This window comes from Microtus pennsylvanicus, chromosome 1 (assembly GCF_037038515.1).
Source record: "Microtus pennsylvanicus isolate mMicPen1 chromosome 1, mMicPen1.hap1, whole genome shotgun sequence".
Taxonomy (NCBI): domain Eukaryota; kingdom Metazoa; phylum Chordata; class Mammalia; order Rodentia; family Cricetidae; genus Microtus; species Microtus pennsylvanicus.
In genome coordinates, this window is record NC_134579.1 from 40,175,441 (window position 1) to 40,190,610 (window position 15,170).

The 15,170-nt window shown below is 46.2% G+C and overlaps 1 protein-coding gene across 1 annotated transcript in view; it reads left to right on the forward strand.

Annotated features, from left to right (window-relative positions):
- The first annotated feature begins 3,380 nt into the window (after positions 1 to 3,380).
- Positions 3,381 to 15,170, forward strand: part of Fstl1 (follistatin like 1) — a 56,431-nt gene continuing 44,641 nt past the window's right edge. The window contains exons 1-2 of the mRNA XM_075962394.1: positions 3,381 to 3,557; positions 3,698 to 3,754. Of these exons, the coding sequence (XP_075818509.1) occupies positions 3,396 to 3,557; positions 3,698 to 3,754 (219 nt within the window). The 5' untranslated portion in view covers positions 3,381 to 3,395. The remainder of the gene's footprint in view (positions 3,558 to 3,697; positions 3,755 to 15,170) is intronic.

Here is a 15,170-nt window from a genome sequence, read left to right on the forward strand (position 1 = left end):
TTTTAAAACACCAATCCGGTGTGTTAGGGCAGGCAAAGTAACACTGCTTCACAAAGTTAAACAAGTGTAACATAAAAGAATGCAACACATCTTTGCATCATTAAACAAATGTTCTACAGCATAAACAAATGTAACAACACATATACAACTAATATTCTGCAAGTGAGACTCTGTCCTGAAAGAGAAAAAGAGTGGCAGAGAGGGAGGGAAGAAGGGAGAAAAAAAGAGCAAAAAAAAAAAAACTCTTCCTGAACTGTTGTGAAGTGTGTATTAAGACTTCTGTGACATCTCCAGAAAAAGGCCAACTCTGTTCCCTCCATGAGACCGCTGTAAGTCAGTTTATCACCCTGCAGACGGCAACTCTCAAGAGCCACCCTGTAAAACCCAGGAAAGAGATGGCTGTTGAAGGAAGAAACAAAGGATGTAAGACATTGGTCCTTGTGAAGACTTGCCTAAACCCAGCCATTATCCTGGGACTTCTCAGGTACACAGATCACTAAGCTCCAGTTAACTGAGCAGCTATTTGTTTAAATTGGCTTCGACAGAGACACACTTAAATATCACTGACAATGAAGCACATCCCTTACCAACATGACTGTTAACTCCCTCTTATAGTTTGTTTTGCTGTTATTTTTATTTCTTTTTGACTCAGTCTATTGATTTATTTATACTCTAAATCAAGAACAATTATGGCCTAAGTATTAAACAGAGAGTAATAGTGTATAATAAAACACCAAATTGCAAAACTATCTAACCTTGGGGAAATATCTGAATTTTTCTAATCTTCAGTTTTCTTATTGGAAGGTAGAAGCCACTTTTAAAAAGCCTGCATGTTTATTATAACAGTTACCCTAAAATATGGCATGTCGGATGTTATCGTGTACCTGGCACGTAGTCCCGGGTACAGTTTAGATGCAAGGCAGATCGATGAAGCAATAATGACTATCATATATAGAAGCCAACTATCTATCTCCCGGGCACGTCTTATAACCTACCACTTTAAATTTCACAAACCCCAGAAGGGCATCTGTCAGTCATCAGATGCCGGAACCTAGGTTGGGAGAGAGCAAAGGTTAGCGACTGGATAGATAGCCAGGTTGGCTTGACTTCAAACTTCAATATTTTCCACTACCCCAAGCTGTTGTTGAGAAAGCTGCGGCTGATGTAGTGAAACTCACTTTGGGTTCTGAAAACAAGAAAGCAGATTTCAGTAGAGGAAGGGCTTAGCCAGCTTTGAAGGGCACAGAACATTGCTAACTATTAGAGGACAGGAGCAAGATTGACACATCAGAGCTCTCTTCTCCAACCCTAGCACAACGGCAGGTAGGGTAGATGATGGAGCCGTCTACTTCCTGTTCATCTCGTTCCAGTAAGCTGGGAGGCATGCACTATCTGACCGGTACGCTTCAAAGAATGTGTCACGCTCCCCTTGTTCTATTTCCCTTTCTGTTGCTGGGATACAACACCCCGACCAAAAGCAACTTAGAGAAGAAATTATTTCACCATAGAGGTCACAGTCCATCACTGGAGGAAACTCATGGCAGAAGGAACCCCAAACAGGAACCTGAAGCAGAAACCCTGGAGGAATGCTTCTTGCTAGCTTGTTTGCAAGGCTCGAACATCCCTAGCTTTCTTCTACAAGACGGGACCACATGCCCAAAGAATGGTGCTGCCCAGGTGAGCTAAGTCCTCCAGCATCAATTATGAATCAAGACAGCGCCTCCACAGACACAAGCCCATCTCATGCAGGCAGTTCTCTCCTAGATAACTTCAGGCTGCGTCAAGTCAACAGTGAAGGTGAACTAAGTCATCCATCTTAGGGATAGAGAATAGCAAGTGGTTTTTTTGTTGAGTTTTTTGGTTGTTGTTGTTTGCTTTCTCATGTAGTTGATTTTACACAGGGAGGTTCCCCAACTCTACCTGTACCTATGAAGTTTGTTCAGTTCTGGGGTTCTGCACTAGCAGACCCATGACCCTGTCAGCTCTCCAACCATGGCTGACATTCCAGTTTGACCAGTAATGGTGGTTACATTTTGCTTTCCATCTATGTAAGGATCCATCCACTTGCAGCTATCTCCGTGTGGAATTTAGGCATAATGTTGAAACCTTCTACCCCTTCAGCATTCAGCAGGCCTTGGTAGAAGTCACATCCTGACATGGTCAGAGGGTACCATGACACCTGGTGTAGTGTGAGCAGAGGGAGTCTGCTGAAGAGGGTGAAGGCAAGCCAGATAAGGTAGGGGGGCCACGGAGTAACGGAGTGCTTACCAGGAAGGCAGAGAGTCTGGGTTTGATGTGGGAGAAGAATGTGAATGAAGACGTGAAACCTTAGTGTCTGAACCCCAGAGTGAAAGAGAATAGCGATTTTGTTCTTCCAGTGCAGACAAGAATGAGTACGCCTGGAGTCAATCCACTGCCAGGGGCAGCTTCTTGAATTTCTAACGAGGAAGGATGGCTGCAGTAGAGAAGTAGACATGTGCACAGGACCGAGGGCTGCATAGTAAAGCTCGGGGGGGGGGGGACGATTGGGTTATGGTGATAGCCCTGCTACGGGAAAGGCACAAGGGGTTGGGAGACAAGCTCTGAAAGGAGTAATGAGTGGAACCCCTGAGCTGGTGGGGAGTGGGGCGCAGCATCTGGATGTTGGGTTTGAAGGGTTGACATAGATATATTCCTGGTCACCAAAGACAGGGAAGTCTTAACATAGGGGGTCAGCACCCTTAAAGAGGTGGCACACCTTTGAAGATAGCCACTGGATGCATAAATACGGAAATGACCAGAAATGGCAAGGGTGCCTTACAACAGGGACATTGGTGAGGAGTGGATGGGGGAGAGGGGACCACGTTCCTGGCCTAGAGGGAATAATAGAAAAACGTTACACTCAGGCTCTTAGCAGAGCAGGGCAGTTATGCCCTCTCTCCAGTACACTCACAGCTGAATGCAAAGTAGCCTTCTGCTCAGCAGCCCTTCCTGGGCTCCGGGGCCCACTTCTACTTGCTCCCTTGCATCCTCTGCTCCCTCTATCTCTTTCTGAGATGAGGAGTGGCTCTGGGATGCTCAGGTTCGAGTCCCAAGCCCGGAATGGGCGCCCACTGTGCTGCCCACCTGGTCGGTTCTGCAGCCCACAACTAGTTCCTGCTGTCATCCGGACTGCCGCAGGCCAGCGCTCCTCCCGCGGGTGGGGTTTCCGCGGTCCCCCCCCCCCGCCCGCCTTTGTTGTAGGTTCCCCCAAGACACAGACACCCCGTGCCTTGAGGTGCCTGAGGATTTTTAGTGAGGGTCCGGGAGAAGACAGGGATGCCAATGGTGCTTGGAAGCTCCTGGGCTCCGGGCGGGAGCCGGGAGGAGGGAGCGCAGCGGGAGCCGCGGGGATTGCGCTGCAGAAGGGGAGGAGAATGGGGAGGAGCTGGGGGGCCGGCGGGCGGGGAAGGAGGGGTCTTAAGGGGCGGCGAGCCCAGGTCGGACTTCCTTGGAGCCTGGCGGTCAGCGACGAACACACCTTCGACTCCAGCTCTCTGCCCTGCTCCGCGCCTTCCGGAGCCCCGGACCCGAGCACCGTGAGTGCGGAGAGGAGGTTGGGTGGCTGCGGGCGGCTGGGGTGCTGGGAGGAGGGGACGAGTCTGCGGGACCCGAGGAAGTTTCCGGGGTCCGCGCGGGGCCCAGAACCGTCAGTCTCATCCTATTCTCTCTTCCGCAGATGTGGAAACGCTGGCTGGCGCTAGCACTGGTGGCCGTCGCCCTGGTCCACGGAGAGGTAGGTGACCGGTCTCTGGCGGTCGGACGTGCGCCCCAGGGATGCTCTCTGGGGGTGGGACTGGGGGTCCCCACCCTTTCGATAGAGTGGGACTCTGGAGTGCTCCCAGCAGAAATTCTACATAACAAACTTAAATCTCAATTCTGAAGTAGTTTGGTCCATTAAGCTGGAGCCCCACCACGCCTAATATGGAGGGAGGCTGGGTAGTGGAAAGAGGGGACAGACTGGGCGGATAGAAGCAGAGGCGGCGGCCAGAGCAGCAGCAGAGTTCAAAAAGGCGCCGTGAGTTCTTCTGTTCACTTCAGAGGAAACTGCGGATAGTTACACACTTTTCCTTTCCAAGTTTTTCCTGGTGGGGGAGGATTTAAAAGATTTAAAATAGCAGAATGAAATTTCCTTTTCCTTTATGGAGTGAATTGTGATCCCCCAAAATGTCTTCTCTTTGTAAAATGTCCTGGATTTTTTGTTATCTGCGCTCCATAAGAGCCCTTCACAGTCCAAATTTTCCCTCAAACTCTGTTGAGCAAGTGTGAGAATCTGGGTTCTGCCCTTTGCGGGGCCTCTGGTTCCTAGTTAAAACATGCAGCAGTTCTCTCTCTCTCTCTCTCTCTCTCTCTCTCTCTCTCTCTCTCTCTCTCTCTCTCTCTCTCTTCTCTCCTCTCTCCTTTCCTTCCATTCGTCTCTTTATCCCCTTTCTTTCTTTCTTTCTTTCTTTCTTTCTTTCTTTCTTTCTTTCTTTCTTTCTTTCTTGTAATGTTTTCTTTTCAACTCCAGTGACCTTCCTGAGACACTACAAACAAACCCTACACTCACAAGCCCCTCCATTAACTCAAAGGTTTATGGGCAGAAAATAAACAATTCTAAATTCCCTGGGCTCCAGAATCCAGAAGAGTGAGGTCAGAAACTAAACATTTGATAATTATGGCAGGAAATGTGGAAGGAATTAAAAAGCATGAGAAAGAAGTGGAATGTGCCTTACAAAAGAAATAGCTCCCTGGTGGGTGGTTTATGGTCCCTCTTTGAGTGTTTCTTTCATATTACAGTTTAGCCCCGCCCTTTACATCACAGCTTGATTCTGTCCCAGAATTCATAAATGCATGCAGTCTCCTTTCTTCAAAAAAAAAAAAGACACATTCTGTACTGATGTTTTTTTTAATTCACTGCATTATTGATTGAGGTAGAAACAAGCTATTTTTACTTCCATTGAAATAAAAGCAGCAAGTATTTATTGGGTAGCTACTACTTTGTAAGAAAATTCTTCTTCAATCATAAAGAAACCGAGTCAGAGAAGTTTGTGTAACTTATCAAATGCCTTCAGTTACAATAGTGGGGGCAAGATGGGAACCAAAGCCTTCTAACTCCAGACCCCAGACTCCTAATCACTGCCTGACCCCACTTATAAGCATGAAGGCTTAGAATTCCACCAGGTATTGTGACATCAGACATTGGGTGCTTTATCACTTGTATCATTTCTTTTAAAGCCTTTCAAAGCCTGTGAGGTGGGCTTTGCTAGTTCCATCTGGCAGACCAGGGACAAAGTTAAGGAAACGAGTTAAACCGTCCATGTTCATATAACCGATTAGCTCTGAAAGTGGATCAGTATGAGCCCATACTACCCCACAAACCCTCCTTCAGCCCCAGCCTGCTCCTCATTCATTTTTCTTCAGAGTCTGAGTGGAGGAAATAGCCCTGGCTTTTTTAGTCCTGGTTAAAGAATACTCCTCCATCCTTGCTATGGCCCGTGAGTTGTTTGCCTCTAATCCTAGCACTTGAGAGACTGAGGCAGGCTCATATCTGTGAGGCCAGCCTGGTCTACATAGTAAATTCCAGTACAGCCAGAACTATGTAGTGAGACCTTGTTTCTAATGATGATGATGATGATGATGATGATGATGATGATATAGAAAAGGCAGCTGCTGCTCTGTGGTAGATGAAGTGAATCCCTGGTTAGTTTTACAGCCAGCTTACGAATTGCCAGCCCCTTTGTGAACCCGCAGGAACTCTTTGCAGAGGTAAGGACTGTGGGGACTGGAACTCTTCCACACAAGGCTGTGTGCCTCAAGGTCTGGGTCTGTCCTAGTTAACCTGCCCTTCACTCTGGCCTCCTCAACCCACTGCACTACAGGGAACCACTCACCCAAGGTAGCTAGGCCCTCAGCTGCAATTTCCTGCTGGAGCTCTACGGAAGAACAGCCAGTATTCAGTTCCCAGTCAAAACCTTGGCACTGCAGGGTGGGGGAGTTGGGGTGCTGAGGCATGAAAACCGAGGAGTTGATGCAGAAAAGAGGCAGTGAAGTCGGAACACAGGCACAATGAAGAGGGATTGTGGACGTGAGCCACAGCCATGCTATATTTCATGACTTCACTTTATTAGGGATTATTATCTTTCAATCAACCCAGCCTCTATTGCCCGACCTTTCAGGTAACTCTGGCAAGTTTTAATGCACGTGTTTAGTACGGCATCTCTAATCATGGTGGAAAAGTAAATTAACCCTCTATGGGAGACGTGACTTGGCATACATTTTAAACACTGTATTTGCAGTTAATGATGCTTGCAGTACAATTTTTTTTTCCTTGTTAACCATAAGAACATTCAGCAAACACTCAAATATGGTATTTCTAGTCTTTTGGCATGAGTCCATTTTAGTAAAATTTAGATCTGCGGCCATTGTGCAAATACTGTTGAACTCCCAAAACCTGAAACATAGAAAATAAAGTGAACTTTCTTGGTGCTATTCGCTGTCATAGTCAAACCCAAGGATTTAATCCACTTCTTTAAAACTGTGACGGTTCTACAACTTCTGTTGGCTTTCGAAAACCCAAAGCCTTTGGAGTCAACTTTCAGAAGCAGAGCTGTTCCTTCTCAGGGAAGGGTGGCCTGTACGTTCTTAATACTGGTGTAAATTCTACTTTGTTAACAGTTGAGAAACTATTACCAAATCTCACTAAAGAGGAGTATTACATTGTTTCCAATGTTTTCCAGTGGTATCATACCTGGGACCTCAGAGTAACAATGTTGGGGCCGTTTGCTCCCTCCTCCCATCACCTTGTCTCTACTTTACCTCCAGGGTGTTTTTTGCAACCAGCCTCCACCAGAATGCTGTCCCATCTATGTGAGCACACGCAAGTGTTCTTCAGAGTTCTGCATGTCTCTAGATCTACACATATTGGACAGGACTAGGCTGGGGGAGGGGGCAGCAGAGAGGGGGCTTGCACTAACCATCAACCTGCCTGCTCTTTCTTTCGAGGCTTCTCCCACTGGGAATGACCACAGCTCTTTTGGAAGCTTTGGTAATGCAATATAGGGGTGATTTAGAGAATTCCAGGCATTAGTTTGTGTGCCCATGGAGTCTTGAGGAGTGTAATTTAGTTCCTTTGATATGACAGGCTAGAGGGCACACATAGCCCAATGGCCTGCTTTGGGAGGACAGTCTTTTTTTTAAAATTGATTTTATTGAGCTCTACATTTTTCTCTGCCCCTCTCCTTTCCTCTCCCCTTCCCTTCAGCCCTCTCCCATGGTCCCCATGCTCCCAATTTACTCCAGAGATCTTATCTTTTTATACTTCCCTTGTAGATTAGCTCCATGTATGACTCTCTTAGGGTCCTCATTGTTGTCTAGGTTCTCTGGGATTGTGGTTTGTAGGTTGGTTTTCTTTGCTTTATGTTTAAAAACCACTTATGTGTGAGTACATGTGATAACTGCCTTTCTGGGTCTGGATTACCTCTCTCAATATGATGTTTTCTAGATCCATCCATTTGCCTGCACGTTTCAAGATGTTATTATTTCTTTTCTGCTGTGTAGTACTCCATTGTGTAAATGTACCACATTTTCCTTATCCATTCTTTGGTCAAAGAGCATTTAGGTTGTTTCTAGGTTCTGGCTATGACAAACATGTTGCTATGAACATAGTTGAGCACTATGTTCCACAATTGTGGAATGATTGAGCATCCTTTGGGTATATACCCAAAAGTGGTATTGCTGGGTCTTGAGGAAGGTTGTTTCCTAATTTTCTGAGAAATTGCCACATTGATATCCAAAGGGGCTGTACCAGTTTGCGCTCACACCAGCAATGCAGAAGTGTTCCCTTTACCCCACAACCTCTCCAGCATAAGTTGTCATCAGTGTTTTTGATCTTGGCCATTCTTATAGGTATAAGATGGAATCTCAGAGTTGTTTTGATTTGCATTTCTCTGATGGCTAAGTATGTTGAGCATTTCCTTAAGTGTCTTTTAGCCATTTTAGATTCCTCTGTTGAGAGTTCTCTGTTTAGGTCTTTACTGCATTTTTTATTGGGCTATGTGTTCTTTTGATGACCAGTTTATTGAGTTCCTGTATATTTTGGAGATCAGTCCTCTGTCCGATGTGGGGTTGGTGAAGATCTTTTTCCATTCTGTAGGCTACCGTTTTGTCTTGTTAACCTTGTCCTTTGCTTTACAGAAGCTTTTCAGTTTCAGGAGGTCCCATTTATTAATTGTTTCTCTCAGTGTCTGTGCTGCTGGGGTTATATTTAGGAAGTGGTCTGCTATGCAAATGTGTTCAAGTGTACTTCCCACTTTCTCTTCATGAGGTTGAGTGTGGCTGGCTTTATGTTGAGGTCTTTGATCCATTTGGACTTGAGTTTTATTCATGGTGATAGAAATGGGTCTATTTTCATTCTAATACATGTTGATATCCACTTATGCCAACACCATTTGTTAAATATGCTTTCTTTTTTCCATTTGACATTTTTTTGTTTCTTTGTCAAAGATTAGGTGTTTGTAGATGTGTCAATTAATATCCGGGCCTTCAATTAAGTTCCATTAATCCTCCTGTCTGTTTTTATGCCAATACCAGGGTGTTTTCAGTACTGTAGCTCTGTAGTAGAGTTTGAAGTCAGGGATTGTGATGCCTCCGGAAGTTCTTTTATTGTACAGGATTGTTTTGGTTAGACTGGGTTTTTTGCTTTTACATATGAAGTTGAATATTTTTTGAGGTTTGTGGAGAATTTTGCTGGGATTTTGATGAGCATTGCGTTGAATCTGTAGATTGCTTTGGGTAAGATTGCCATTTTTACTATGTTAATTCCACCTACCCAAGAGCATGGGAGATCTTTCCACTTTCTGGTGTCTTCTTCAATTTCTTTCTTCAAAAATTTAAAGCTCTTGTCATACAAGTCTTCCACTTCTTTGGTTAGAGTTACTCCGAGATTTTTATGCTATCTGTGGCTTTTGTGAAGGGTGCTGTTTTTCTGATTTCTTTTTCAGTCCAGTTATCATCTATATACAGGAGGGCTACTGATTTTTTTGAGTTAATCTTGTATCCTGCTACATTACTGAAAGATTTATGAGTTGTAGAAGTTCCTTGGTAGAATTTTTGGGATCACTTATGTAAACTATCACATCATCAGCAAATAGTGAGAGTTTGACTTCTTTTCTGATTTGTATCTCCTTGATCCAGGAGGACAGTTTTAATAAGTGTCCAAATGCACCTTCATGCGTTCCCCTCTCTGCATGCTCCTTCATGTGTTCCCCTCTATGTATGCTCTGACATATTTTTTTGCTGTGGTTCCCAGCATTCAAGGTCTAAAAACTCATTATTGTAAATTATGTATATATATACACACACACAAAGGACAGGTTTACAGAGGAGATCACTCATTCCAGTAGGGGATCCATACTTGAGCTGTGAGCTGGGAATGTGTCTCTTGAGACAGTGGTGAGGAGAAACAGTAACAGCTCTACAGACAGATGGACTCTCCTTAGCTGTAGGTGTGCCACGCTAGCGGACTGTCAGGGCTTTGTCCCTTGGAAGCCTAATGTCCTTTACACCTCCCCACCTGCATTTAGTTAACCCCTAGGGCTGTCTCTGCCAGGATGGGAAGGGCTGGGAACACCTCTGCCTTCTGTAGAACCGTCCTTGAGTCTTCAGTGTAACCTATACCCTCCAGCTGCAGAGCACCAAAACCATCTCCTGTTTATCCTGTTGCTAATAAACTCCTTGCTGTGATTCTGAAGGCATTGTTGGGAACTGAGTGGTTAAAACCGAGCAGGGGCACCACTGAATAGCCAAAGCCGATGGGCAAGCACCTGGCAGATGGAGGCGCCGCTGCTGCTAGTGTCTCCAGAAGGTGGACCCGTTACAGCTTCTGTCAAAGAGAGTAGGGTGGCAGGAATCTCATGTGAACGAGCTGAAAGAGCTGTCCTAGGAAGAGCCTTGGGACTCTGGTTCAGGTGGATATAAGGACCCCAGAGGTATATCCCAAAGAAGTGGTCTGCTAGACAGCAGCACAGGTCTTGGCAAGAAGAAAAAGCAAAAGATGAGCTATAAATACCCAGGGCCACACTGGGGGATTGGAAACGTGATGGTTTCTTTCTTTTTTTCCCCCCTCTCCAAGCAGCTGGACGTCCAGGGGACTGTTTTGAACAGACACTTATTTTATTGGCTCCATAACACCAGATATCATGCTCTAAGAAAAAAATATGTGTTCATTTTGTAAGTGAAGTGCTGAGTGACCTTGGAAGTTAAATGCTGATGTCTTCCTAGATTGCCCAGTTCTAACCCCGTGGCTCTGGCAAGGGTGGTTTCTCCCTGAGTGAGCCATGAGTGGCACCGGGCTTCCTTGCACTGTCTGGGTCAGGACAAGCTGCCCTGCACCCGTGCACAGAGCAGAATCCAGGATGATGTACAAGGCTTGGTCTCTGCCTTCTGATCCCTTAAGGTCCACTGGTGGTCCCGGAGCCTTCAGTGCTAACAGATAAAATGTAGATTAGAGTAACATAATGAGCAAGGGAATTTGAGGACAGCCTGGCCAACATAGAGAGTTCTAGACCAGCCAGACCTGCATGGTAAGCACCTGCATCAAAAAGAGAGAAAGAGGAGCTGAAGGGGAGGGGGAGAGATCTGAGAGGTCCTTCCATAATTTTTTGTAAATTCCCATTTTAAAAAATATATGTTTATTTTATGTGTATGAGTGCATAATACACACAAAGTCTGCCTGCCTGCATGTCTGTGCCCCCTTGTGTACCTGGTGCCCTTGGAGATCAGAAAAGGGCATCAGACCCCCTGGTTCTGGAGTTAGAGATGGCTGTGCTCCACCACGTAGGTGCTGGGAATCAAACCTGGGTCCTCTTCAAGAACAAGTGCTCTTAATCGCTGAGCCATCTCCCCTGCCCCTGAAAATTCCTTTACATTATTGATGTGTAACTTGATACACTTCTATCCCAGACCTTCCAGGGTAGCCACTCCCCAGTGAAGACAGAGGGCGCTGGTGAAGAAAGGCTGTAAGCTCAGGGTAGAAAGCCATGTAGTAGAAACGGTGTGTGCAAGGCTTTGGCCTAGCGCACACTTCATGGTTCCTTGTCCATCAGTGGTTTCCTTTTAATCAGTCTCTTGATATGTAGCAACGTTTGGCAAATTTTTCGTCCACGTTTTAGCAATAATGAATTTTTACGAATCAGTGCAAAGGTTAATTAATTCTCTCAGGAGTCTTGCAACTCAGATGTTATATAACTATTTGCATGAATATGTAGTTGATTATTCTATTCAAGGCTAGTCTTCACAAGATGCCAATGGTGTTATTTAGAACAGCTGTAAACGTAGAACTGCCATGACAGCTGGTAGGAGAAGGGAAGGCACAGGCATGGGTGCCCCTCTGAGCTGTGCTCAAAACCTTACCTGTAAGTGGTGGGGTTGAAGGGAATTTTATTCTCATGTTATGTGCATGCGTTCCGTGTGTACGGGTCGGTATTGACATGTGTGTGGACACTTAATGGGGCGTCATGCATGTGTGTGTGTCTATGGAGACCCAAGATCAATGCCGGATGTCTTCCTCCATTGTGCTCTACCTTATGAACTGAGCCAGGGTCTTTCTGTTAAACCCAGAGCCTAGAGCTAGGACTAGATAGGACTTGCTCCGGGGATTCTGTATCTGCCTTCAGAGTGCCGGGCTTATAGGCGGGCCGCCATGTCTATCCAGCATTTGTGTGGGTTCTGGGCATCTGAATTCTGTTGCTCACGTTTGCATGGCCAGTGCTTTTCTGCTGAGCCATCTCCCTAGCACAGCATTAGGAGGATAAATTCTCCCCGGAAAAAAGAAATGATCACAGGAAGCCTCATGACGTCAAGACCCTAGACTGGAAGACGAACAAGGCTTGCTTTAAGAGAATATGTTGGATGACACTTTCTTTATAGCTCCCAGGGAATTGATCAACTCAATACGTAAGGATTTGATTGAACACTATAGGCAGTGAAAATAAGTACCCCCAACACTGGAATGGCTTGCTGAGATGGCATGGACAAAGCCCCTCTCCACAGCAGGCATTACTAATCAATCATAGAATCCTTTCCTGCTGAATTCAGAGGAGGTTTGGAAATCTTATTCAACAGTATTCCATATAACCACTAGCAATCAGTCAAGAGTCTCTGTGTGAGGTGAAGGCTGTTTGTCATTCCTGCTGGAATACTCAGTCCAGTCTAGCAAGCCCTGACAGATTTGAACCAAAGCTAGGATAATAGGAAGGGTGAGTTCAGACCGGTGTGGCTGACGGAGAGAACAAGAGGTGGTGGACCCGAGGTGGGAAATGTCAAGAGAAGCCGCTTACCGGTTTCTGCCCAAGCATCTACATTGTTTGAGTTACTGTAAACACCTTAAAGTAAGCCAAGCCCATCGTGTTGGCCATCAGCGAAGATTGGCAATGAGAGTTTTCTTGGCTGCCCTGGTGAAATCCACGCTTGCTCTGTTTCAGACTGGAAGAGAGGCTACTGTCACGGATAGCGGCTTCCGCATTAGCAGAGTCTGGCAATAACTTGCTAATAGAATGTTCTCTGGGTGGTTATAATGCAAAAATATAGCCTATAAATTTGCATTTTCTGCTGTGGTTGAAAGATTTCCGTGTAATCTCTTCACGGACTCTTTATGTCCTCATTTGGAAGTAATTATTATTCCGCTATTTTCAGGAATAAGCCGGAATTTATGCTGCCTGATACGTCCTGTGTCCTGGATAATCAAGGCACTATTTGTGAGCACTCGGGCCATTGCCAAGTGAATCACGTAATATATGGCAAAAGCTATGTTGTGTCTCAGGCACATGCGTGTGTGCGCAGTGTGTGTGTGTGTGTGTGTGTCTGTCTGTCTGTCTGTCTGTCTGTCTGTGTATAGTGGGACATTTGAATCCATGTTAGGGAAAGTGACTCTATTCTCCTTTGTTATTTTTGAAATTAAAATCTTCTGGCTAAGTAAAAAAATTGCCTTTCCCCGGTCTTTCCTGTATCCTTCAGTGATACTTAATAAATATGACTGATTCATCTGCAGAAGCCCGGGCTGTGATATCCGTCACTTCACACGTGTCTTTCCATTAGCAGCAGCGTGAGACTCATAGGAATACACAGGTCTTTTCCTGGAGGCACTGTCTCCATCACAAACGGTGTGTAGCCTGAATGGGCCCGGCCGTCAGGGATCCCTGGAATGAGTAGCCAGCCCTTCCTCTCCTCTTGCCTCTGCTTTAGACAGTCCTGAAATGCAGTGATATGTATGGCCCCTTCCTGTCCATAATTCCAGAGGCTGCCCCAGGCAGTCGGCATCATTTCTGCCTCCCAAGCTTGTTTTCTGTATCAGCATGTCAGCTGAGGCTGCATTTTGTAGAGAGCTTTATCTGAGGTGCTGTCTCTTCTTGCCTAGTGTTTTCCCATTTTCTTATCATTCAGAGGATCCTCAAGTTTCCTCCTTCATTGTCTCTTAGTATCAAACTAGGTATCTCCAAGTCTGTTTTGCCTGTTTTCTTTACCTGTTTTTAGTTATGCTAAAGCATTGACTCCTAGGCCTAGTCCAACCTAGCCAAAATCTCTGCCATTGAGTTTGTTCCCCGAGTCCATGTGGCAGAATCTTGCTGTGCACCCCAGACTGGCCTCGCCTTTGTAATGCTCCTGCCTCTGCCTCCCAGATGCTGAGATGACAACCGTGCCACCATGTCTGGCCTTCAAGCCTGTTCTTTAAACAGACTCTATGGCAGAGCGCTTTTGTAGAGTATAAAATAGTTGGTGGCATGGGAAGTGTTCCCCGACAGTGAGGACCACAGCGCTGGTTCTCTGAGGGAACCCGAAGTCCTGCTACAAAAGCGTGGCTCCATCTGAGTCCAGCTTGACTTTCCCTTCATGCCCTCACAGCACCCAATCCCAGGCCAGGGCTCCTCGCCGCCATCTTCTCATGCTCTCTTGTCCTTTCTGTCTAGTCTTTTCCTTCTCCTGCTTCCCTTCATCCCAAAAGGCCTGGTCTGTGTTAGGAGCTGACAAAATCCCTACAGACCTCCTGCTTGTCTTCACATAGTTTAAACCGGCAAACCCATAAACGCTGCTTTTATCACTCGTCCGATACAGTTTGTTTTCTCAAGGTCTACAAGAAAGAGGGGAGTCAAAGGTTTCACACCTGTGCCCCCTGTGGGTACTAAGCTAGTGCTGGAGAAGCAGGCCCTGGTCACAGGAGCCTTCAGTCTAGTGGGAGAAGTAGCAGAGACGGTCACACACGGCCTCAGAAAGGTCCAGTGTGAGAAACAGGAAGACGGGGCTGAGAAGAACCTCCCTGCGCTGAGCTTGAAAAAGGGCAGAAAGTGAATTCTCACACACTGATAAGTAGCTACTCTAATCCTCATTTTACCCGTGAAGAAACTACTCAGTTACCCCACAGCAGCTAGAGGCAGTATGTAAACCCAGGGCTTGAAATCCCTGCGACAGTGTCTTGTTTCTAGAAGTCAGAATCTGAAACTCCAGGACTTTGCTGGTAGCGTGGACTCTGTACAAACCCAGTCATCCCCCTCTTCGGGGTACGCCAGTGGCTGGATGGCTTTGGTACCTGAGTTGATGCTGCTGCCTCGCCTGCTCCAACCCCGTGAATGCGGTCATGAGCTGCGCTTGGATCCAGCCCCAGCTGCTTCTCGGACACATGCTGGACTGCAGTTATTGCTTGGGAATATTGGCAGCTAATGGCCAGTGACTCAAGATGTCCTTGAGATGCATTCATAACTTCCATACCATGCGAGGCCAACTGAAACCGCTCTGACCTCCAATCTAGTTGCTAAATATGATTGTCTGTTGCGCAGACACATACCTGGGTGAGGGGCCGATGGGGCCAGTTTGATTCTGCACTGTAGTCACCGAGCCATGTCTCCTGGCACAGGCCCCCTCTACCACCCAACAGAAAAGGCCCCTTTGCCCACCGACTGGTCAGTAAAACCTCCTGAAGCCAGCATTACCTCAGAGTCAGGATCTTACTGGGCGGCGGTGGCCATTTCTACATCTGTACCAGTTTTAATCAACTGTTTTCATCAGAGGCTTGAGGCCTCTATCAAAAGCTAGTTCTTCATAAGGACAAGCTAAAACAGCGCAGTGGAAAGAACTTTAAAATACGGCCCTTCGCCCCTACAGTGTGCCTCTTTTGGCTGTTG